The 25,288-nt window shown below is 43.4% G+C and overlaps 1 protein-coding gene across 1 annotated transcript; it reads left to right on the top strand.

Annotated features, from left to right (window-relative positions):
* The first annotated feature begins 345 nt into the window (after nt 1–345).
* On the top strand, nt 346–23,347 carry ptprb (protein tyrosine phosphatase receptor type b). The gene is made up of 40 exons (XM_053862771.1): nt 346–707; nt 2,056–2,467; nt 5,972–6,109; nt 6,182–6,322; nt 6,394–6,651; nt 6,721–6,987; nt 7,205–7,318; nt 7,397–7,543; nt 7,609–7,726; nt 9,050–9,198; nt 10,569–10,835; nt 10,915–10,973; nt 11,057–11,261; nt 11,327–11,424; nt 11,496–11,661; nt 11,730–11,851; nt 12,855–13,002; nt 13,069–13,338; nt 13,503–13,666; nt 13,741–13,891; nt 13,983–14,083; nt 14,282–14,447; nt 14,513–14,794; nt 15,343–15,621; nt 17,285–17,434; nt 17,534–17,673; nt 17,794–17,930; nt 18,061–18,167; nt 18,235–18,340; nt 18,427–18,507; nt 18,600–18,617; nt 18,693–18,774; nt 18,852–18,942; nt 19,463–19,539; nt 19,608–19,742; nt 20,740–20,862; nt 20,943–21,106; nt 21,176–21,311; nt 21,884–22,004; nt 22,129–23,347. The coding sequence occupies exons 1-40, from the start codon at nt 651–653 to the stop codon at nt 22,149–22,151; spliced, it is 5,970 nt and encodes a 1,989-aa protein (XP_053718746.1). The 5' UTR covers nt 346–650; the 3' UTR covers nt 22,152–23,347.
* Nucleotides 23,348–25,288: the final 1,941 nt, after the last annotated feature.

Below are 25,288 nucleotides of genomic sequence, written 5' to 3'. Positions count from 1 at the left end.
AGCACGATTCATTGAGATTAAAATGTGAATTTATTGACCGCCTGCCCTTGTCACAACCCAAACACCCATGATGAAGGAGACAGCATGAGATTGTGCCCTGATATTTGGGCGGAAATCTGATGACGCAGCTGTGCAATATTAAAATGTGATTAATGGTTGATTTGTTTTTTGGGAGTCCCACCCCTCATTACTATAAATCATAATTTGGTTGTCATCACATCAGCCTCATTTGAAAAGTCCCTATCCCACCACCACCCCTCTGTGATCTGTCCTTCCTACAAACACTATTTATTAAACACCAAGTGTTGGAGAGCTGCTGCTGTCCCTCTATTTATATCTGCGTCCAGCCAGCGGTTGGTCCCCTCAGTGACTCAGAGCTGCAGCTCGATAGAGGAAGTGAGAGACAGACAGGCCAACAGGCTGGAAGAGAGACAGGCGGCTGAGAAGCCGAGGACAGTTCGACACAAGAGACGAGACCCAAAGAGATTAACTGAGGAATTCTGTCCGCTGTGACTTAGATTTGATGTTTCCCAGCTGTTTTCTCTCACCGAAGCTGAAGCAGACGGGACATTTCCACTGGTCACAGACGTTTGAAGTCTGGAGGATTATGGTGGTGCTGGGTCCCTGTGACGACTGGCAGCACCGACACAATGCAGAAATGTAAAGTAAAAGGTTTTCTGTGGTTCATCTGGCTGCTGCTCCTGCAGGTGAGTCATGACAGTTAGACTTGATCTGAAATGGAAGGCAGCATCACACGATCAGTCATAACTGCTCCCCCTTTTTATAACTTTGGTATTTACACTTGGTGTCCAGGGACTTGATTTGAAATCTTTGAGCTCATTTGATTATTTCTTTCAAGTTCTGTGATGTTTTGAATTTAGGATATTACACAGTCTTAGTTCAAGAAAAAACAGCATTGATGTTTGACGCGCTACCGTAACTTCATATTGACTTCACTTTTCGGAGGTTGCTCTCCTGATAAAAAGAAACCTTAAAAAAAGTATATTAAAAAAAGTTAATTTTTGTGTCATAAAAGTGAAATTCCAGTGAAACATTGAGCTGTTTTTAAAGTGCATATCATGTGAGTTTTCAATCTTCAGGTTAAAATGGTAAACTCCACAGTGTTATGTGTTGCTTTTGGTTTCTTTCGTTCCGCACTCATGAACATTAAACAAATCAAAATGAGTTAAATTTGGCAATTGTACTTTTGCATGTGGAAAGTGCTTCTTTCCTCTTTCACCTTCTGTAAGTGAACAAGACTTGAAATCTAGGAGCAAGCTCTCAGGATGGTAGGGAATATAATAACTGTGAGTCTGAACAAGTGGGTGCATGATTATTAAACAAATGTATAACTTCAGACTCAAACATGCTTCATGCTGATTTATTTATTAATTATGTTTTTGAAACCCGTTGCTGACTTAACTAATGTAAACTAAAGAGAGTAAATAACTGTACAATCTTAGTTAGTATAAAGTTTTGTTCGGCAATTGGCTGAAATGGTTAAGCAACTTTTGAATTTGTATTTTATATATATAATATATATATAACCCACAAAAAACAGAATCAATTATATGGTTTTAACAATAACTCAAAATTCAATGTTTATTTATGTTTATGTTGTTATGTAGTATACATTCGAGAAGTGTTATTTTAATGTCACAACATTAACAATGCAAAAAAAACAAAAAACCACATTACGACCATTAATAAAACTGACTTTGCAAATGAAGGTACACTATTAGGATAATATTGTTTTCTGCCAGTGCTTGAAGCTGTAACTGTAACTGTAATGTTGCTAATGTCTTGGTGCCTGGTGACTAATCTGTAAATCTAGTTTTCCACGCTTGGACAAACAAAAATGACAATTTTTTTATTTAGTTATTTTTAACTGTATTTTAAATCTACCCAAGAACCTGTGATCAACTTGCTTTAAGCATATTTCACCTTCCTCTCAGGCAAATGTTAGCCAGCTTTGATGGTCTGCATCACTTGTTAATGCCACTTTTCATTTCTTACGCTACAATTTCACTTGAAAATACATATTATTTCTCTCAGGATCTGAGCGGATCAGCTCCAACAGATGACCCCTGTGGCATCACTTTGCTTGACCAAACATCTAGCTTGGACAGTGTGTCCGTAACATTGACAGCAACTGGGACCAACTGCTCCTTCACTGTGTCGTCAGCTGAGGTGGAAGCAGAAGGAGCGGAGTGTAAGAGAAAGAGCGGTCAGAATGAAGAGATGGAGACCAACGAGATTGTGCTGGACAAGGAGGAAAGGAATTCCAAGAGGCTAACTGGGGAGACGTATTTGGGAAACAGCCTGCTGGAAGGAGACGATGGAGATGGAAACCAAAATCACAGTCACATCTTCAACTGTGTGTTAGAGCACCTGGAGCCTGGGACTGCGTATCAGCTGAAGATCCAGTCCAGCAACAACCAGACTGTGAACCTCACCCTTCACACTCGTGAGTACGACTCCACACCAACTCACCTCAACAACTGCAGAAACAAGCAGTCAATATTAGCATGAAGAAGTGTTGAATAAAAAGTGATTTGTTCCGTCTCTTTCTAAACATTTTAAAATGACAATTCATATATTAAAATGATGAGAAATACTTCCATGTTAAGTAGAAATATAATTACTTATTCTTTACTTATGCTACTTCAGTAACTATGAAAGGGAGTGAGAAATATAAAATTTGGCTTAAAAAGTTTGACTGAAGATCAGTGGTCACATGATTAACCTTACTGCAATTATTATATTTGAAAAGCAGGTGGGGATTTTCCTGAACAAAAGCAACGTGATCCCAAGAATACTAGGCGGGAACTCAACGTAGATACTTCCTGAGCTTGAGCTGTTTGATATTTGAGTTAAATCACCAGAAGTTGTTGCCCACTCGCCATTGAATTGTTTCCATCACTGAGGCTTTGAAGCTCAAGTATACAGCTTGACCTGGTTGTGGTGCGAGGCCAGTGTGAGACTTCGTGTCACGTTGCTCCTCCCCTGCTGCTGCTGTGTGATTAGCTGCAGGAACCTGGGGCTCGCTGATAGAGCAGTAAAAGTGCCAGTGAGTCGCTGCTGGCGGGCGTCCAGAACAGAAGTTGGAGACTGTATTTCCAGAGCTCAGGGTTTAGCCATTTCCTGCCTCCATTGTTTCTTTGTTTGACAGGGAGGGTCTGTTTGTGCACAGCCAGGTATTACTTATGCTGCAGGGACGTATATCTGTCTCCACTCTTGCCTTATAGAGGCCGAGCAAAACTTCTCAACTTTCCCAAGTTTGTCCAGTCGTCAGGTCAAACATCCTCTCGTGCATTCACTTGGAAAAAAAAAAAGTCATTTTGGAGATGAGGTGAAGGTGGGCATTTAACATTCTGGTTGCTCTGACATTGGCTGAATGGTTCACATGATGCACTTCATACAATGTGCTTTTTTCAATTTTATATTAAAACTGAGGAAGAGTATTTGAGATGAACTTTTGGCATACTATATTTGAAATACTTAAAAGTAGCACACTGAAGTATACGTTTACTTATACTCAAGAATACTTGATGAAATTTACTTAAAGTGTACTACTTTTTTCTTAGGGATTTCAAGTATATTGCTGAGGTTCTTCAGAAGCAAATTGTGTGAAGGACCATGGGAGTGGGTGAATGGGGGGGAAAACAGACATTTGTTATTATTCTTCGATACTTTTTCTTTGATATTGTCTTCGATACTTTTTCTTTGATATTGTTTTGGAAGTTGTTGCTTAGTGCCTTCATCGAATTACTAACTAATTGTGTGTCACGGTGAGCGTGACTGTGGTTGGGTCCACAGGTGAGATACAGTGAAGTGTAGACTTTATGTTTGGGAGGTGAACGCATACTTCATTGGGTGGTGCACATGGTTGACAATTTTAGTTTTTGCCTATGAATATTGAATAATTGAAATGTGGATGAGAACTATATACCTAGTACACTAGTAGTATAATTCTTGTACTGAGTACTTGAAGATATACTTAAGTAAACTGAAAATGTTTGCATACTTTCTAGTAAACTGGACTCTACTTATATACTCGAGCTCAGATGAGACGCTCTGAGAGTCGTGAAGAAATGGCTGTTCAGTAGGGAACGGATGACAAAACGTAAATCCTAATTTTGTGACCTAACAGATATTGTATGTTGTATTTTATCAGATCAGCTGGTAATGTGACTTAATGTGTTGCGTGGCTCATTGAAAATCGATGGGGAAACCAAATCACTTCTAAGTTTGCCCATTTACAACTTACCCTGAGTTTTCAATGAAAGAAGTTGGTCTGTTCTCAACTGTTCACAAACAAATGCCTAATACGTAGCAATTTTGAGCAAGTAAATACACAATATTGTGAAAGGGTTAAATGGAAATAAGTAGTCTAAATTAAAAATAACAATTAAAGATAAATAGAAAATCTAATATTTATATAGTCTGAGGAAAACATGAGAAGTGGAGGGTATAATATTGTTATTAAAGAGGCGTACAAATTAGGTGAGGCGAAGATTTCTGCAGTTCATTTTACAGTTACAGTGTTCCTTTATTTATTTATAGTATTTGCGAACATGCCACTTGAATTATGTCAGTTTTCTAAAACCACGTGAGAGAAAACAGGAAACGTCTTCTCAGACCCTGATGTGAGTTTTGACTTCTGTTTAAAAATAATAATGCAAAAGTTGAGCTGTTGAAGCACAATAGCAGAATGAGATCTTTATCTCCGTCATCTCACCACCGTAATAAGAGTGTGAAATTCTGGCAGCAAACAGAAAAGCCTGGCATCGTCGAAACACGATCATGTTTGTCTCAGCGAGATGTCGTGGTCAGATATGATTGTTGTTGCAGCTCACTCTGAAGCACCAGTGGAGACATGGTGACACAAACATGCTCCAGTGACCCCACGACTCGGAGAGTGGGAAACAGCTATGTGGCGAAAGCAGTGCGGACGTGTTGACCTGCTGTTTCAGCGAGGACTTATCATGATGGATGTGGAGAAACTGTCTGTGTGTTCAAGTACAGTTGGGTTTTTGGTTGAATAGGAATTCTTCAGCACAAGGCAGACAGTGGTGCTGGTCCATTTTTGGTGCTGTATTTAGCTGATGCATTTTTTTGTTTCGAGTCTCTGATCTCTAATATTTATATGTAAATGCTCAGCCTTCATTTGCCACGGTGGAGCGGCGCTTCATCCCTTCCGCTTCACTCTTCAGATCTGGGGAGAACAGGAGTTAAGCAAATTCCTTTGAACAACAGGATGGACGGTTGGTGATGGTGATGACGTGGTTGTCAACCTGAGACTGTTGTGGCTTCATCTGAGCATTATGTTTTTGCTCTTAAGTGATAATAAGATTTAAATGTACTTGAACGCTGTGGCTTGCACGGCCTACATCTGAGGAACATTTGCTGGCCTTCTCTGAGGCTTTATGGCGGAGCGTTGCGTGCGAGTGTCCTGCGACCTCCAACTGAGCGCTGGCTTTGATGAGAAGGCCACAGGTCGACTTGGCGGAGCCCTCTTCCTGCCTGACATATATCCATGTTGACAACAGACAAATCACTCTGAAGGAACTGCCCCACTGTTCGGGATGTAACAAGTTCATCTTCCTGTGTTTGTCACGGACGAGCCAGTCGAAATTTAATGGTCCAAACTGTGTCATCTCCACAAGTACCATAAAATAGTTTCAATAACTTATGATGAATTTAAATGATATGGTGAAATTTCAACACCTGAGACTAGTGTTGCTATTCACGGCCTGCTAATCCATTAGTATTGTGGTGGAGAGGGATCGTTTTTCTCTTGCTTTCCTGCGGTGTTCATACAAATGTATAATATTGTGGCAGTAGAATTAATTTATCCACGTGGACCTAATGTCCAGAACTACTTTCTGTGTTGACCATCAAAGTGAAAGACGATAAATCCTAATAAAAGAGTCTTGACTGTGTGGTCACGTTCCGGTTCATTTGGCAGGCCCATCATCTGTGCTCGGCCTGGCAGTGACCTCCAGGACCAGCAGCAGCCTGGGACTCGCCTGGCAGGCTGGTCCGGGCCGCACGGAGCGCTTCAGGCTCCAGCTGCGGAAGTTTAATGATGGTCTGAATCACACAGGTGACGGTTTGACTGCAGCTCTCCGCGCTCCTTTGTCTGTTTCACTCGGTTTACTCTTTCGTTTCTGTGCAGGTTTGTTGATGAACGAGATGCTGGAAAGCACAGCCGTGCAGTACACGCTCACAAAACTCACGCCAGGATGGAGTTACAATATTACAGTGGTGACGGAGGCAGGTGGTTTGCAGAGCAGCAGAATGATAACAGCCCAGACAGGTGAGGAAAAACAGTGATGATATGTGCTTCTAAAATGACTCAAATGAGTTTATTCCACTCTCCGTCTCCAGTCCCATTTGCAGTTTTCAACCTCACTGCCTCCAACAATGGCACCGATGTGTGGTTGTCATGGCGACAACCTGAGGGTGGCCTGGATCGACTGATGGTTAACCTCTTGTCCAATGGTTCAAAGGTGTGGGACACGACTTTGCTCCCAAACGCAACTCACATCACCATCGACAAGGTCACGCCTGGATCAGATTATCAGGTCCAAGTCTTATCACAAAGCGGTCACCTGACCAACCAGTCACAACTCACTGTTCACACAGGTATGACAACACACACATCTAGTTTCGCCACCTTTGTTTTCCTCAGGTGATTCTTAATCTGCTGTCTAGCTCCTGTGCCTGCATCCCACCTTTCCCTGGTGCCATCCTCCTGTGGTGGCCTCCTCCTGTCTTGGTCGCCCCCTGCTGGACACTGGGAGAGCTTCAGTCTTGAACTGTATGACGGACCGCAGATGGTGGAGAGCTTCACTCTTCCGAAAGAGTCTGAAAACTTCACAATAAGTGGGAGCAGACTGCATCCTGGGAAGATGTACAAAGCCACACTGAGGGTGACGAGTCGAGGAATGATGGTGGACAGCAGCTGTGAAGGCTCAACAGGTTAAATAACATGCTATATGTTTTCATAGAATTATGAAGACACCTGATTGGTTAGAAGGTGTCCTCAATAACCTGCACCCGCTGCAGCCCATTGAGGACCAGTTTCACACCCCAGTTCTAGGTGCTCTGAGATGGAGACAGGGATTAGGAAGAATACGTACATAAAAGAGTACCATTTTGCAGTGTTAAGATTGTTTTGTTGTGCCTCTTTCTGCAGCTCCGGCGCCTGTGTCTGACCTCCACATTAGACATGCAGATGACACCTCGCTGAGCGCGATGTGGAGCCACGCCCCAGGTTCACGCCTCGGCTACTTCCTCACCCTCACACATGGTATCCAGTGACCCTTCCTCAGTTCAAGGAACCATTGCCCTCAAATGGAATCACTCACGAACCATGTCTGCGCTGTAGATAACGTCACCCTGCACACAAGACAGGTGGAGCCCAACACGAGAGAGTGCACGTTTAACGTTCTCACCCCCGGGAGGCGCTACACCATCACAGTGACGACCAGGAGCTGGAATCTGAACGCGTCTGTGGAGGTTGAGGGAAGAACAGGTGAGTGGATGAGCAACGGTGTTTTTCACTTTTTGCGTGCCCAACAAAAACTTTGTTCTTTACAGTTCCCAAGGAGATTCGCACCCTCACTCTACGCAGCTCTGGAGTAAACAGTCTGGAGGCATCATGGAAAAAACCCTTTGGAGATGTGGACTCATACACGCTTACTTTGCTGCGAGACTCGTAAGACTTTTACTGCAATGTGTTTGGACTCGTACAACGAGCTAAGTACTGTGTATCAGAGGGAAAGCACAAAGGTAGGGAGGCCAGACTGGTAACATGGTGGAACAGGAATGTGAGAAATAAAATTACAGGCAACAAGGAAGAGAGGAAGACAACCATTAAAAATTCTTCACCGCGATACAGGAGGGCATGAAGAGGATGGGTGTGACCAGGGGGGATGCTCAAGGTAGGCAAGGCAGGAAAGCAGTCATTCTGTGGTGACCCCTAACAGGGAATGCCAAGAGACAAAGAATGAGCCATGGGTTACAGATGGTCCTCTGAGGTATCTATCATGAGCATGGGGGAGGAGGATTGCAAATTCATATTTAAGAGTGAAGGTGCTACAGTGGTACCTTGGTTCTCGACCACAATTCGTTCCAGACGGCCGTTCGAGAAGCGAATCTGAATAGATTTTTCCAATTACAATGAATGGAAAAAGAAATAATGCGTTCCAAGCCTTAAAATAGTCTTTTGTAGGAGTGAAAGTAGAGTTGCCGAGTGAGTGACGTCGAGTGAGTGAGGTCTCTCCAGAAGTGAAGAGGTGCCCGGTGCGTGTCCAGCTCTGAATGTGCGCTTCTGTGCAGTTTGGCTGTGACAAAGTCATAAACCAAGTAACGCTCTGTCCCAGACTCGCCTCATCCCTGTCCCAGCTCCAGCCCACAACAGGACGTCAAACCCTGGAGTGAGCGCTCCAGCCTCGGAGGTGTGGAGAGCGAGCACCTCCCCTGTGACACTCTACCACGGTCCAGTGTGGAGACAGGAAAGGTTTTACACCTCAATATGAAGAAAAAACAGTCAGTAAATGTAGCTAACGGGTAACACGTCTGCATACAGAGGCTGCGTTATACACAATAACAAAGTGCGTCATGGGTCAGCTGATCGGTCCGCGCACGTTATGTTTTTTCCGGCTTTTTTTTGCGGCGTTCGAGTTCTGGATTTTTGTTTGAAATCCGAAGCAAAAAAAATCTCGAAATTTTTGTTTGAACTCCGATTTGTTCGATTTCCAGGACGTTCGAAAACCGAGGTACCACTGTACTTTCATCTGGATAATGACGCGCAGGAAAAATGTTGGTGTGTATTTAATGTTCATATCACCAACACCATAGTCGAGTGCTGCAAGTGGCAGAGCAACTCAACCAGATCAAGCATAGTCAAGGATTGCGTGATCATGTTGGAGAAGTTTTTGTTTTTCACTTTGTTTTTCAACTTCAACATCGCATGTAAACGTTGTAACTTGGAGTGGCCCACTTTTTCGAATCTAATATTCCCACTTCTCTCTTGCAGTATCGTGATTCAGAATGTTAGCATTCCAGCTAATTCGTCTTCAACGCTGCTGCTGCCTGGTTTGACCCCTGGCGCCCTCTACAGGTTGCAAGCAGTAGCTGTCAGTGGGGGTGTACAGTCAAAGACCACCAGTATCGAGGGGCGAACTGGTGAGTTGGTTGACGTCATCTTTCCCCCCCCCAAAATTTAGGGACCGCTGTTCCTTTTGAGTTCTCGTATTCAACATTTTCACATCAAAAATGAGGTTCCTCTCAGGAAATTATGCTTTTAAGATTAATAGGGCCACCGAACAATGGAACCACTTCAATGTAATTTTGTTTGTAAGCCATTATTGACAATCTTATTGTTTTGAGAAACTTTCCCACACGCATTTCTTCCTCTGTTTGTCGACAGCTGATAAACTGATAAACAACTGGTCAACATCTGGTATTTTTTCATTTTTGAAATATAGAAATGAAACCCAAATTCTCTTAGTTGGCTGCTCTTACATTAAATAGATTTTCATTGATTTAGTTTGAGTTGGAAGCACTTTTCACCTGAACATTACATAACCGTTCAAATCCATTCCAGAAACTGCAGACCATTAGTGAGCACCTGAGAGTGTGGAATGTTTGTCTTAATAATCCCAAAAACAACGGCCGTCGAATTAACGTGTTGTGAGATAACATCAGAGAGCTTTCAGAACAATAGGTGAAAAGTTAAAAAAAAAGAAAAAAAAACGCCTGGAATGTTCCATGTACACATTCATAGATACACACATCTACTCAAACACACACACACACAGAGACACACCCTCAGTGCTTCCTGCACACACCTTCCTGCCTAGACCCGCTATTGTGTTCCCACCACTCAGTTTATTTTCAGAGTGACTTGGTGTGTGTGTGTACAAGTATTAATATTCTTGTGTGGACCAATCTTGGACAAGACACTGATCTTATGAGGGCATTTTGGCCGGTCCATATAGAGTTTTGAGCGTGAAAACGTCACAATAACTGGGTCATTATAATTGGGTTTAAGTTTGTTTCAGAGTCCTGGTTCAGTTGAGTCATGTGTTTTGATGGTTAAAGTTAAGGATTAGAGGCTGGGAAAAGGTATTAGGTCATGGAGAGGTCCTAACAAAAAATAGCAATTGCATATGTGTGTGTCTAAAACTTGTATAGCTGTACTTGTGGGGACCTTATTCTTGGAAACTAACCTCCATGTGGGGACCTTTTTGCTGGTCCTCACAAGGGTAAGCCTCAATTTGAGGTTTAAAACTTCAAACTGACGGGGACATTATACTTGAATAGGCCTTTGTTGAGGTTAGCCATGTGTTTTGGATGGTTTGGTTTCGGGTGAGAGGCTGGGGAAAGCATCATGGCAATGAGTGGACCCCACAAAGATGATGGGACAAACCTGTGTGTATGTGTGTGTGTGAGAGAGAATACAGTGAGATTTGGGGCCAAGGGCGAAGTTTTGAACTTCTGGATGAAATAATCGCCATGATAGTTGAGAAAATGATAATGCGTTATCTCTCCAGTGCCAGCCTCTGTTACGGAGGTAACGGTTGCCAACGGCGGCAAGTCAGACGCCCTGCAGGTGTCGTGGCTGCCTGCAGAGGGCGTGCTGGACAACTACCTGGTGCAACTTTTGGACCAGACTCGGACCATCCATACGCTAGTGGTGTCAAGAGCATCACCTCCTGAGTGTTCCTTTTCCTCCCTGACTCCTGGGCGGTTGTACACCGTTGTCATAGTAACCAGGAGCGGCGGGCTGGAGAACGCCACCATCGTCCGAGAAAGAACCCGTGGGTTTTCTTGAAAATTTCATCATTACGTCAGTCTAAATCCAAGCAGCAGTCACTTGAAACAAGATTGTTCTTGCAGAACCGTCCAGCGTGCACAACCCAACAGCCTCCCACTCTGCCACGGAATACTTCCTCAAGGTAAGTCATGGCAAACATGGGGACTACCTGGCGAACTCTAAAGCAATTGCTGTAGTATTTTCATGCTCCTCCATCGGTCACAGGTTTACTGGCGTCATGCAGCTGGAGATCTGGACCGCTATGTGGTTCTGATCAGCTACAACAACAGCGTGTTGCAGAACAAGACTGTCTCCCCGGCACACAACGAGTGTGTCTTCTCCTCCTTGACTCCTGGGAGACTTTACACTGTCACGGTGGAAACCTGGAGCGGCAGCTACATGAGCACTGCCTCCACTGACGGACGCACGTGTGAGTCCATCGGGTCCTGCAGTTTGATCCAGAAGTGAATCACTTTCTAACAAATGTGTTTTCAGTTCCGGCAGCTGTGACTAATCTAACGCTCAGCAACGCAGGGACCAGTGATTTAACCATCACCTGGAGCCCGGCTGCTGGGGATGTGGACCATTATGAGGTCGGCGACGTTCATAACATCATACCATCGTGATACTGCAACCTGAACTAAAGCGGCATCCCTACCTGCAGGTGACTTTGCTCTTCAACGATACTCGGGTTTTCCCTCCTGTCGTCCTCGGCAATAAAGTTCGACACCACCAACTGACCTCCTTGACCTCGGGGCGGCTGTACAAGATCGTGGTGTCGACCTTCAGTGGGCAGAACCAGAGAGCCCAGTTCATACAGGGGCGGACAGGTATTACTCCGACACTCTTCAATAGCCTCATTCTTCACTTGTGAGTCTGATGGCTTTTTCTGAACCAGTGCCCAGCACCATCAGGAACCTTCACCTGGTTCCTCACCAGACGCTCCTTGGACAACTGATGGTCACCTGGACTCCAGCAGATGGAGACCTGGACATGTACATCGTCTCCCTGTCAGGACCTGTGAGCACAACTTCACCATTAGTCCTGAAAAAGTGTTACCAATGTGATCTTTACTGTATATATATGTATACATACGTGTCGTACGTGTTGCCGGGCTGCTACGTGCTGCGGTGCCAGACATTGAATGATAAAAGAATAAGCATCTGCTGGCTGTGGTCGTAAGTCTGGATGGACGTAAGTCAAGCAGGTTGTAAGTCAGATGTTACTTGTATATGAAAGTTTTTAAAGTTTTTAAAGGCTCTTGAAGAAACAGAAAGAATAGGAGCTGGTTTTTGGTGATATCTCCATGTTTTTTAATATCTGACCAGAAGGTCAGTGTGTTGGCTGACTGCCACAATACCCCATATATGTAATAATCCAAAACGTTGAAACGTGTAAAAATTAGCCATAAGCACTTGCACTCCAGCTAATTTAGTATTATGAAAATATTATGACAGGGACTTTAACAGATTCATTTTGCTGAGTTAATTACAGACCAAAACAATTAATCGACCACAAAAAAAAACAAAAAAAAAAAACACTGATCGTGTAAGAACTTTCTGTCGCTTGGAATATTTTCAGTGTGCAGCATTATACACACACGTGTGTCTTCCTATCTTAGTGAGGGCTGTTGTTGACATACGTTGACATAACCCTTTCCCCAGCCTCTCCCTCTAAACCTAACCATCTAAAAGCCTAAACTTAGCTAAACTTAACCTATACTCTTAACCAAACTAAAATCCAATTATAATAACTGAGGTATTTTGCAGCTTTAACTCTCAAAATGAGGACCGGCCAAAATGTCCTCAGTAAGTTGATAAAAAACTCATACAGGTTCTCACAAAGCCAGAAGTACAAGTACACACACACCTCTTATGAATGAAATAGATTTTTTTTCCCAAGTGCCATAATAAACATCCACGGGTATTTTCATCGGTAAACACCACCATATTAAAAAGTGTGATCTCTTTGAAAATCCAATATCTTCCGATGGTCTCTTGAGCACATATTGCTTCTTTCTCAGGATGGTAAGGTGGTTGAATCCCGTTACGCCCCCAAACACGTCTCCTCCCTGGAATACCTGAATCTGACCCCGGGGCAGGTGTACACCGTGATCGTCCAGTCCCTGAGTGGGCAGCTGTCCAACAGCCACAGGGCGACTGGCCGAACTGGTGAGGCGCCACGACTCCAGATATCCTAAACACTGATGGTTACTGACTCCTGATTCTTGTCCACAGCGCCGGCGCGGGTCACAGCCCTGCAGGCTGATAATGACCACACCACGCACAGTCTGACCATCACCTGGGAGACACCACTGGGCCTGTATGACGGCTACCGCCTCCTGCTGACCGATGAGAGAGGGGCGGTGGAGGCCAACCGCACGGTGGGAGCGGAAGAGCGCCGTCAGCAGCTAGAGGGCCTTGTGTCGGGGAAGTGGTACCACGTCAGCGTGGTGACTGTGAGTGGCGGGGTCACGTCCGCAGAAGCCATAGCTGAGGGTCAAACACGTGAGTCACGACTTTGATTCTCTGGTGTGATGGAGCAAAGGAATTAAAAAAAAAAATGACTTCCCCTGGTGGCTGAAGCATTTTAAGCCTCTACCCTTACCTACCTTACCTTTTAAAATATTCTTGAGATGTGTTCATTTGCTCCATTTTTCCAACTCACTTAGGTCCAGCTGCGGTCAGCAACCTAACAATGACGTCATCCAACTTGTCATCTCTGGCCTTCTCCTGGCTCCCCTCTGACGGTCAGGTGGAGATCTACGACCTGTCGCTCTACAGTGTTGCTGAGGCGGAGTCCCAGCAGGGGGGCCGCAGAGTGCATCACCAGCAGGTTTGAACCCTCCTGCGTGGCCTCTTTTGGGTTCATCACTGATTCACCAGTCTGAGTGTGTGTCTGTGTTCCAGGGATTGGAAAATCTGGTGGCCCTGCAGAAGGTGGGTCCATCTGTGGACAAGTGTGTGTTCACCGGTCTGAGGGCAGGAAGTCTGTACAAACTTCAAGTGGTCAGCTGGAGCCGCGGAATGAGCAGCGACTCCTCCGTCCTGGCCAGAACAGGTTGGTAGTACTGAGTACATAAATCTGTAATTTATCTGCTATTTAAGCTTTTTCTTGAATTGTTGAGGTAAAAAAAATCTTTGTTCTACAGTTCCATCTCCAGTGTCATCACTTCAGGTCCTCAGCTCAGGTCACATGGACAGAGTGACGGTCAGTTGGCAGCATGGTGAAGGAAGCTGGAGCAGCTACCAGGTGAACTTTCTGGAAGTTTGTTTACTGTTTTAAAAATGACGAAATGAAATTTGTTCACTGTTTTGATGTAGTTGGTCACGTATTTATTTAAACCACATCTAAGAATAAGTATAATATAAGTCTAAGTCTAAGTATAAATCTGTATTTTTCCAAGATAAAAATATAACGGAAACGATATGTCACATTGCTGTTGAATAGGTGAACCTTTTTGACACCTCTGGAGCCACTCTGGGAACACAGATGCTGGGGGCAGAGCACAAGAGTCACATGTTCACCGGTCTGACTCCAGGTCGGCTGTATCGGGCCGAGGTGGTGACCCACAGTGGAGGCTTCACCAACAGCTTGTCCGCGTTTGGACGCACCAGTGAGAATCACGGAGCAGAAACAATTTGTTCTTTATTTTACAGCGTTAAACATGTTTTCCAACAGCTCCTGAGCCGCCCGCCCACTTGTCAGTCAAGCAAGGCCCAACTAACAGCACCATAGAGCTGTCCTGGGCTGGTCCTGCGTCAGGAGACTACGACAACTTCAGCCTGAGGTGGACACCTCCGGACCACCTGCTGATCGTCCAGTCCCACCTGACCAGTCGGGTTGTTGGAGGAATGTTTCCAGGCAGACAGTACAACTTCAGCCTGATGACCCTCAGTGGGGGAGAGCAGGGGGACAAGGTCACGGTCTGGAGTCAGCCCGTGTTCAAGAGTGTCCGCACAAGTAGGTGAAACTTCTCCAGTCCACCACGTATTCTGTCGTGAAAGAAGGGCAAATACATCCATTCAAGTCAGGTTGAAGTCGAGCTGTAAAAGCAAACTTCCCTAAACGTGCATTTTTCTTTTCCAAATAAGTATGCATTACCACTATCTGCCACCAGACGGCAACATAATCTGAGCTTTGATTTAAAAGGAGCCCACCATCATTCATTTTTGAACACAGTCTGTTGGTTTGGCTGCAGGGATCAGAGCTGGGGGTCTGAAGGGCCTGAAACGAGAGCTCTGTCAATAAATATGCAGATCGTGACACAGATTCTGTGGAGACACTAGTGCTGATGAGTTGCCGCAAGAGTTGTGCTGGGACTCACTCATGTAGCGGTTGTTTTTGAAATCATAACAATGCAAAGTAAATGGTTCAGTTCCTTCCTTCATATCCGTACGTGCACCTGCCATCTTTCCTCAGCAAGCTCACTTCTCCTCTTCTACCCGACCTTCTGTACTTCACATCACATGCTTCTGTATTTTCCTCTCATGGGTTCCTCTCCTGCTCAGGTCCGTCCGGCCTGAAGTCCCTCCACTGCTTCCCCGTCTCCTCCTCCTCCATCTCCTGCTCCTGGTCTCCACCTGAGTCTGACTTTGACTCTTACGAGGTCGAGTGTCGGCGTCACGGGGACGGTGAGTTGACCTCAGCGCTGCGCCTGGCGGAGGGCATCACCATGGTGACGCTGGACCGACTGGAGGCGTACCGGAAGTACTCTATAACGGTTCGAGTGTCATCAGCTGGACAGATGAGTCCGCCGGCATCGCACACAACTGTGACCATGATCGACCGTGAGTAGACACATTTAAAGCTTCAGCTACGTAAACGGCACCAATTGTTGCACCGCAGTTGCTTCACAAAATAAAAAAAAGTTATAACCAAAATGTACAATGAAGGTACAGTAAAATCACATGTCCAGTGTCATCAATAATTATAGAAATATTCTTGTCCTGGAAAAGATTTCTTTTATGGTGACATCTGACAATAAATGCTCCTAGTTTTTGCCAAATATTTAATGACAAATTAAGTGACATGTATCCATGTAATATATTGCGTATCTCATCTTGTTTTTTTTTCCAAAATGCATTTTATTATTTTCTTTTTTATATATACATGACAGAACATTACATTCCACTTACAAATAAATCCAAACATGACATACAATGGTTATAAAATTCCCTGACATTATATTCAAAATAACAAAAAAAGACAAAAAGACACAACACTATCACAACAAGACATAACATTATTCCCCCTCACCTACCCCCCATTCCCACCGCAACAGACCAATGATATTACTATTATTTTCCAAGACATTAACATCGGGTTTCCAAATTTTTTCGAACACGTTTTATCTCTTACTATATAGGTTATTTTTCCCAATGACATAGATATGGACATTCCCTTAAGCCACTCACCTATTTGTGGTTTATTAACATTTTTCCATCCCAAAGCTATTGTACGTTTAGCTTGAAGAATACACATGTCCACCAACTGTACCTCTTCTTTTGTCAAGACTGATCTAACCAGTTTCAACCCCAAAATACAAAATTTGGGGTCAAGAGATAGAATTTTTGACAAAATCTTGTTAATCGTGATGATCATTTTATGTTATATTTTATCTTTATATTTTATTTTTGTGAGACTCCTATTTCCTATGAATTTAGGTGAATCCCTGGAATCATTTAATCATCAGACAGAAACAATAATAATAATAATAACAATATTCGAGGTGGAAGATTTAAACAACTGACTGGAACAAATGAAACACACTATTTGCACAGCGTTTAAAGGTGATCTCATAAAAGTGGGTTGTTGAAGCGAGTGCAGAGTGATCGGCGGATAAGGTTTTTCTCATCATCATCTATAACCGGTGGTTATCGCAAAATATAGTCCTGCACATTGTTCAAATACTGAAAGTGGCGGAGAAGGTGTGCTGACTCATCCATTTTCCTGAATATCTGAAGGTTGTAGATATTCATCTTATACCATTTTCAAAGTCACAGTGACCTTAAACAGTCAGATAACTTTTTCATATAAGCTCTGCTCTTCCTTTACTTTCCGTCTCCTTTTCTCGGTGATAAATCATCCTGACACAACTGGACTGCCCAGTAAGAATGAGCAGCGATGCAGCATCTGTTAACCGGATGAGTCTTAGTTTAGAACAGATAACCATGTTAAGACAGCTGTTATCCACCAACCCTGTATGTGTCGTTGTTTAAAGATGTTTTTGACACATTAACCCACATAGCAATTCTTAAAGTAATAGTCCTATTAGCAGGAAACTGTGGTTAAGTGGTTTATTTTTATTTTGATACTTTGTTTAGCTGTAGGCAGGGACATGTTTGGTTGGATACAATGAGCTTCAACCTTTCATTTACTTTGAATGATGTCATTTTTTTGCCAAAAGTTGATCTGCATAACAAATAAATTTCAATGTATGTTTTTTTGCAGGGCCTCCTGTACCGCCACTCACCACACGTGTGAGCGAGAAGTCCTCTAAGGTCACGTCTTCCTCCATCTTGTTCCGCTTTAACTGTTCGTGGTTCAGTGACGCCAATGGAGCCGTCAGATACTTTGCAGTCGTCGTAGCTGAATCAGATGGTAACATACACAAAATGAATTAAGGCTGTGATTTCAATGATCTGCTGCATGTTGAAGCCTGAGTTCATTCAAATGCCGGATTGTTTTGTCACCTATCAGCCAGTGAAATCCTGCAGCCAGAGCAGCGCCACCCCCTGCCATCATACCGTGACTACATCCACAACTCCTCAGTCAGAGCTTACCAAACCGCCTACTTCCCCAGCCGCTGCCCTCAAGAGACCGACAGCACTGCAGCTCAGGTGACTGACCCAGATTACAGATGGCGAGCAGATGCTTCTAAACATCCATATACAGTACCTAGGTAACCCCCCAATTTCAGAGCCTTCTAACTTATCGTGTTGCACAAACATTTCTATTAGGTGGTGGAGGTCAACCTGGGGGCAGGAGGAGACAGGCTGGGTGGGTCATGTGACCATTACCATGACGACGACCTTTACCTGAGGGACAGCTACGGAGGGTTCTGCGATGGACCCTTGAAATCGAAAACCTCATACAGGTAAAGGAGTTGAGGAATTACAGAAGAATAGAAATTCTCTGTCTATCTATGATCTATCTATGTATCTATCTATGTATCTATCTATCTATCACACAGATACTTCTTACTCATCGACATGCTTTCTCTTTAGGCTGAGTGTGCGAGCATTTACCAAACTGTTTGACACGAACCACAGAGAGATTTCGGAGCCTCTCTTCACTGACACCTATCTGTCTGCTCCTGTCAGAACCCACTCGGGTAAGATACACGAGCAAACACATCTTTCCTTGAAGGACAGCCACTTGAATAGATGTTTCTATCACAGAGCCTCTCAATGGCGTGGTGGAGGGTCTGAGCGCTGGGATGTTTCTGATCGGGATGTCTGTGGCCGTCATCTCACTGCTGGTCTACCGACAGAGGCTTCGCAAAGTGTACGTGTTGAACACTTAGCGTGTCTGAAGATGAAGCTATGGATGGGCAGGAAATAACCCAATATTCAACCCCGTTCATGTTCCAGGGCCGTGCGAGAAAACCCTGTGGTGAGAATGAGCATGTGGAAGGAGGTACCGACTGCAGGGATGTACGTGGGTGTGAGGAGGTGAGTGAATTAAATTAAAATTAAATTAAATTAAAAGTACCACCACAAGTATGAAAACATTTGAATAACTGATGCGTCTCCTTTTTCCACAGCAACCGGCGAGTCACCAGGTAAAAAAAAACCTTTACAATGAAATGCTGGATGTCATTCATTCTCAGTCTGAAGTAAATCTCTCCGTCTGACAGTCCCATCAAAGTGTGCCACTTTGAGTCCCATCTGAACAAACTTCAGGCGGACTCCAACTACCTGCTGTCAGAGGAGTTTGAGGTAAGTTTGTAAAAATGTGTCCACACCAAAAGCAAATAGGGCTGGGCCCACGGTAACTCGGGTTCTTGTTTGTGAAGGACCTGAAGGACGTTGGCCGCAATCAGACAATGGACGTGTCGCGGCTGCCGGAGAACCGAGGAAAGAATCGCTACAACAACATCCTGCCATGTGAGTTTGTGACTGCAGATGCTTAGCCGTAAGAGGCCAACGTGAGTCGCGTCGATTTATAGCAAGTGCAGCCTTCTAAGTCGAGTCTGGTGGAAGTGAAGTGAAATCGATGTTGCAGTCTTTAAAACCACTACATCGTCACAGGCTTTAATTAACAAGACGACTGCAGTTCCCATGGCAACGGTGATGTGGCATTATGAGGCGATAACATTCATTAAGCAACATAACAAGAACACTCAGGTGGTTTGTCTTGGATTTTTTTAAACAGTTGCCTGGGTCAGACAGCAGTTTGTCTATTCCCAAACCCGATCAGCCAAATAGCATCATTTTTATGAGGTGTAACATTCACTAACTGCTGATGGAGATCAAGATTAACAAAGTGAATGCTCCTCAGAACACAGATATCTGGCAGCAGATGTTGGATCTGTAAACTCACCACCTGTAGAAGTATTGTTCCCCAAACTCACGCCGAAGACGTTTGTGCAGCCAGTGTCTCAACAGGCTCTCTCCTTTGTGATAGACGACTCCACCAGAGTGAAACTGTCGTACCTGGAGGACGACCCCTGTTCGGACTACATCAACGCCAGCTACATACCAGTAAACAGTGGCCACCTCTTTGATTCCATACATTCAAACGCCATCATTGACGACCCATTGCTCTATAGGGACACAACTACCGCAGGGAGTACATCGCCACTCAAGGCCCGCTGCCGGGCACCAAGGATGATTTCTGGAGGATGGTGTGGGAACACGGCGTCCACAATGTGGTCATGGTCACCCAGTGCGTGGAGAAGGGACGGGTAGGTTTCTAAATATCTGGATTATCTTATGCATTTCTACAGAACTGAACATTGACTGAAGACTCCATCCGAGGTATTTGATCATTTCATGAGAATAAAGGATATGAATTCACTCTCCTGCAACTGAATGAATTCTCAAAAGCAGTGTTGACCCCTGTCCAGCATCCAGCATTAGCGCTGGAACTGGGTCACTGAACAACTGAGGGAGAAGGAGCTGTCTCCCAGCATACATTGATGGTCCCTTTCATTTCAGACCTACTCGTGTAGACTAGCAACCGTCAACGTAAGCTGCAGTCCAATGATGAAATAGTGGCAACAGATATTCAACAGCTATTAATATGTAACTGTTACAGCAAGGGGTGGCATCCGAAAATGCATGTGTTGAAGAACCCAGAAATCTGACAGTTGATGCCATGTGACCCTTAACCTTTACATTTAGAGACAATTGAAACAGGTTATTCCTAAGACCGTGTGGGGAAACACAAACGATTTTTATAACATACTTAATGCTCTCTTGAGACTCTCTGAAGTTGGTATTAAAACAATATCTTTGCAGAAGATGGATTGATGTCTTGTTCCGCTCCCACTCGTGGTGCGGACTTTAGACAAATACAATGTTTTGACTGTCATGTAGACATAACATTTACGTATTGGCTCCTCTTCATTTAAATACTGTAAACAGTTAGTTCATTTTTCAGTGCATCAATTTCAGATGTCCCACATTATACAGTGTGAGGTCATGGTCTGAACATACGTGTTGAAGGAGACTGAATGAGATTGTGGAAGGAAAATTGAAGTTTAAACAAGGTCAGGACAGAAGCACAAACAATGAAGTGCTGTGCACCTAAAGCCACAGAGTTTGTTCATCACTGAAGCACGTCTGTTAATTCTATTGCTATTGCAAATTCATTTGATTTTTTTTTCCAGCCATAGTAATTTTGTGGTTTAGTTTTGTCCATGATGTGCACTGCATTAATGGTTGGGCTTTGATTGACAGGTCAAGTGTGACCAGTACTGGCCTGCGGACAGAGAGCCCCTGTACTACGGTGACCTGGTCCTTCAGATGCTGTCAGAGTCTGTCCTGCCTGAGTGGACCATCCGAGAGTTCAGGATCACAGCTGTAATTCCCCTCTGTCTACTTCTGCGTGATGAAACGTAGTAGCTGCATAACACAATGCACCATCACCGCTTGCTCGACAGGAGAGGAGCAGTGGTTACCCTCGAGTGCTGCGTCACTTCCACTACACGGTGTGGCCGGATCATGGGGTTCCCGAGAGCACGCAGTCTCTCATCCAGTTTGTCCGAACAGTCCGCGACTATGTGGACCGATCGCCCAGCACCGGAGCCACTGTGGTCCACTGCAGGTAACATGCCGTGAACGTGACGTCATCACATCTACTCGGACTTGGATTTGATCGGCTGGCTTGTTCTAGTGCCGGCGTTGGACGGACCGGGACATTCATCGCTTTAGACAGAGTCTTGCAGCAGATGGACTCCAAAGGAACCATTGACCTCTATGGTTGCGTGTTTGACCTGCGCTTACACCGCCAGCACATGGTCCAGACTGAGGTACTGCAGTATACTACAGTATGTTTAACACTGATAGTTTTACTACAGTATGTTTAGCATTGATAGTTTTACTTCCAGATAGACAGAGCAAATGACCACAATCGTCTTAAGAGACCAAAACAACAACAACATGACTCAAAACATTAGTAGCCAGTTCAGTGCGATAACAAGCGCTACACAGTAAGAGCATTATAATGTAAGTAAAATGGGGCGTAGAGGAAAACATCAGATGGTTAAACTCCCCATTGGCAATTAATGTAGCTGCTATTTAATGAGCAGAGCAGCCTGTTAATTCCCAGCCTCGAGGCCTCCCATGTGACGTTTGGGCAATAGCAATCATCTGAGGACAACAAATATGCAGCGTAAGTGCAACATACACAAAGCTGCAACAGCAAATATGCAGTGGAACTTTGAAACAGCAAGGTGCAAATGAACTCAAAGTTGCTCTGTCAGACCAACAGCGTGACTCCAACACCACCAAACTACTTCCACTCCAGAGAATGAAGTTCTCCTTTGAATGTCTGGCATGTTTATCACTGAACGCTGAGCAACACTCACGTCCTATCTTTCAGTGTCAGTACTCCTTCTTGCACCAGTGTGCTCGGGACGTCCTGAGAGCCCGGAAGCATCGCAGCGAACAGGAGAATCCTCTCTATCCCATCTATGAGAACTTCAACCCGGAGTACTGCAGGGGTGAGGCTTTCAAGGACACACACACTTTTGTCCAGTGAAGTGATGGCCTCACAGTTTGAAGGAGCGTTGAAAGATTTATTGATCTTGTAATTTTAATATTTCTTCTTTCATCCCTTCTTTTCAGACTTCATCTACAATGGGCGTTGAGGAGAAAAACGGGTTTCACGTCAATTAGATTTTAAAAATTCATAAAAAGTGATGCAAACATTTGAAAAACAAATTAAAATCAATAAAAATAAATCATGGCTTAAATTAAAAATAAAGCATAATAAAGCAGTACATTTAATTGAACATGCATCATGCAAATGAATGTGCAAAAAAAACAGGGGAAATTGAAAATTGTTTCCGTTTAATGATGCGTTCCAGTTGTGCTCGGACCTGGGAAGATCCCAGTTTTCCAAGTGGGAAAATTCAAGATGGCTGCCATGAACTTAAACAGGAAGTAAAAGTTTAGAATCTGAAATATGGCAAAGGAAACACAGCAACAAATTTGTGTTTCCTTCCATCCTGCGGGATTTCCATTATTGAACAGAGTTTATCAACAAGTTGCTTATAGCCGGACAAAGCACGTGTGAAAGTAGCTTTCATGGGCGTCGCTATCTTCTTTCCCGACTTCAATAACTGGAACACATTGAACTTGTCTGTGAGGTCACTGCCAACTCCAACTTCCCACGTCTGAGGCAACTGGAACGCAGCATCTTACCCAGGTAGCATCAACATGGCCAGCATCAGCATCAAGCCCAGCTAACTCACAACAGGGAAGGAGAGAGCCATCTATTTTTATACCCTACATGTTAGATTTTCACTCTGTATAAGCTGTTTATTTAAGGAATAACACACATTGCTGTATGTAAATATTGAATACTCTTTTTTATACATTTATCTACTGTATACCATAGTTTTTTATGCTGTAATATTTGCACCATTTGCTAGCAGGGATTGTAATCTTCTGATGAATGCAGCTCTACTAGATAGATCGACTTAACGTGTAATGCTTTGATAAAGTTGTCTATATTACTTAACGTAAATTCTAGAACCTATTTTTCAAACCTAATTTGTTGTACATTTTTTATTGAGAGCAACTATGAGACAATATATTAATAAGTAAGTCCACAATAAATGATATGAAAAACTCACATTAAAACTCTTGTTAAGAATTGAATGATATATTTTTTTCTCACGTTGGAATACAAGGTTGGTGTCAGTTATGTGCTGAAATGTACAAGTGAGCTGCTGCAGGAACATTGGTATCGTGTTCAATGATGACGTGGCCTGATTCCTGTTGACTTTAAATCCTCAATTGATCATCTGCTGAACAAAAGTGTGAAATAAAACAAAAGTTTCCAAATCATGTCTTGTTTTATTATTGTAACTTGGTACTATTAGATCAAATTTTTGCTTTTCAATTTCAGGTGATTCGGGATCACATCCATCAGTTCTTCTTGTCATTTAAACTGTTAGTTTAATAGTTTCATTTCCTCTTGAATTAGAAAATGAAGAGGATATCTGCAGTCAATTGTAGAGAGTTTTTGCTTCTACCTAAAAAAAAGGTTATTCTGATAATCTCCACATCGATGTGGATCAGAGAGCGTCCTGGCCAGAACTGGGTAACCCAGATGCAGCTGCCACCAGGAGAGTTCCTGTCAGCAGACTGAGCAGAACCGTGGTCCCTCTGGACTCAGCATCACCCACCGCCTTGTTTTGGCAAAATTACAGTCAAGCAAGCAAAGATGGAAATTGTGACACCCCTGAAGAGACCAAGCCAAAAAAACTTCACTCGCACTGTCACTGTGAAGTTTCTTCACAGCTTACTTTTTGTTTTATCAGATCAGAATTCAACATTCATCTACATTTTAATCACCCGACGATTGTTCTCTCACTGACTGATTTCTGTCCTTCAGCACATGACATTAACACAGACTTCAGTCTAGTCACCCGCCTGAAACACTAAACAAATATGCTCTCCTGAAATCAACAACAGTGGCATCTAAACAAGCTAGTATGAAAAAAACAGTTTGACAAATCAAACATGTTAAAAGAAAGTAGAAGACTGCTCCTGCAACAAAACAAACATGGCTTCTGCAGTGTGACCAGAATAGGTGCGGGGCAGCCAGGAAAGCGCCTCTTCCCTTCATGCACTCGAGCATTTAGCACAAGGTAACATAGCGAATGTCTTGACCATTCCTCCTCAGAAAAGTCCTCCACACTCATAGTTTCATGGAAGTTGTGTGGACATTTTCTTTCCTTGCAAGTAAAAGGTGCATATTTTGAATTATGATCTCTGTTGCCTTTGAGTTTCTAGTGCGTGTTTGAATGTCAGCACTTCAAACTGGACAGAAACACCACTCCTGGTTGAAAGTGGATCACATTGTAAAGTAAGAGCTCAAACTCAACTCAGTGTGCTTCAATTTGAAAGTCACCTCACTACAGAGAAAAAAAAAATCTTCAATAAAAGGAACTGTTAAAAAGACTCTGCTCACTTTCATGACTCATTGCAATGAAAGTGTGAACAAGTGGTCCGACATTAAAACAGCTGACCAGCATAACAGAAGGTCAATGAGACAGCGGTTGGATATTAAATGAAGAGTCTTGAACCGAAAAGCGAAGCCTCTCATCTTCCTCCATCACCCTGCTCTCATGCGGACTGTGAATGAAACAAGATGAAAGGACACGGGCATCAAAACAGCCCCCATCATTGAGAGATCCCTCAGCTTTATTATTTCCTATTGCCATGTGATTCCATCGAGAACAGCAGGATCATGACAACATCAAAGAAACAATTGTGCTTCAGAACTTGGCACATTTCTAAATTCATCAGAATATAAAATACATGATTGAAGAGCTCAAAAGAATGCAGAGAACAACATAATGATCTAGAAATGTCCACCGTTAAATATCCTCAAATGGCTTTTATCAGCAGCGCTTTATCTTTTCATGACACTAAATTCAACCTATTCTTCTTTCACTTCAGTTTAATTCATTTTCAATGATGGATGGAACAATGCTTATAACACCATGTAGATGTCAAGCCCTTAACATCGATTAATAATTCTTAGTCTTAGTCTTCACCTTAGTTAATCCAAAATTCATTCACTTACGCACCACCCAGGATTCATCTATAACTCTTATTGTAAGAATATGCTCCACCAAGTTATCAATCGACACACTGCATAATCCAACATTTTATTTGAATAAAATATATGGCAGATTAGATACATCAACATGATGCATTGATATCCATATGGAACATTTGTAAACTTTGGAGTTTATCTTAGCTTAATATT

This window comes from Synchiropus splendidus, chromosome 4 (assembly GCF_027744825.2).
Source record: "Synchiropus splendidus isolate RoL2022-P1 chromosome 4, RoL_Sspl_1.0, whole genome shotgun sequence".
Classification (NCBI taxonomy): domain Eukaryota; kingdom Metazoa; phylum Chordata; class Actinopteri; order Syngnathiformes; family Callionymidae; genus Synchiropus; species Synchiropus splendidus.
This window is presented reverse-complemented; position numbering and strand designations above follow the sequence as displayed.

Excerpts from the sequence above, each read along its gene's own strand:
- ptprb (XM_053862771.1), top strand. The coding sequence starts at position 651 with ATGCAGAAATGTAAAGTAAAAGGTTTTCTGTGGTTCATCTGGCTGCTG. Across the intron at positions 10,974-11,056 it reads CCACGGAATACTTCCTCAAG|GTTTACTGGCGTCATGCAGC; the intron begins GTAAGTCATGGC and ends CATCGGTCACAG. Across the intron at positions 22,005-22,128 it reads CAACCCGGAGTACTGCAGGG|ACTTCATCTACAATGGGCGT; the intron begins GTGAGGCTTTCA and ends CCTTCTTTTCAG.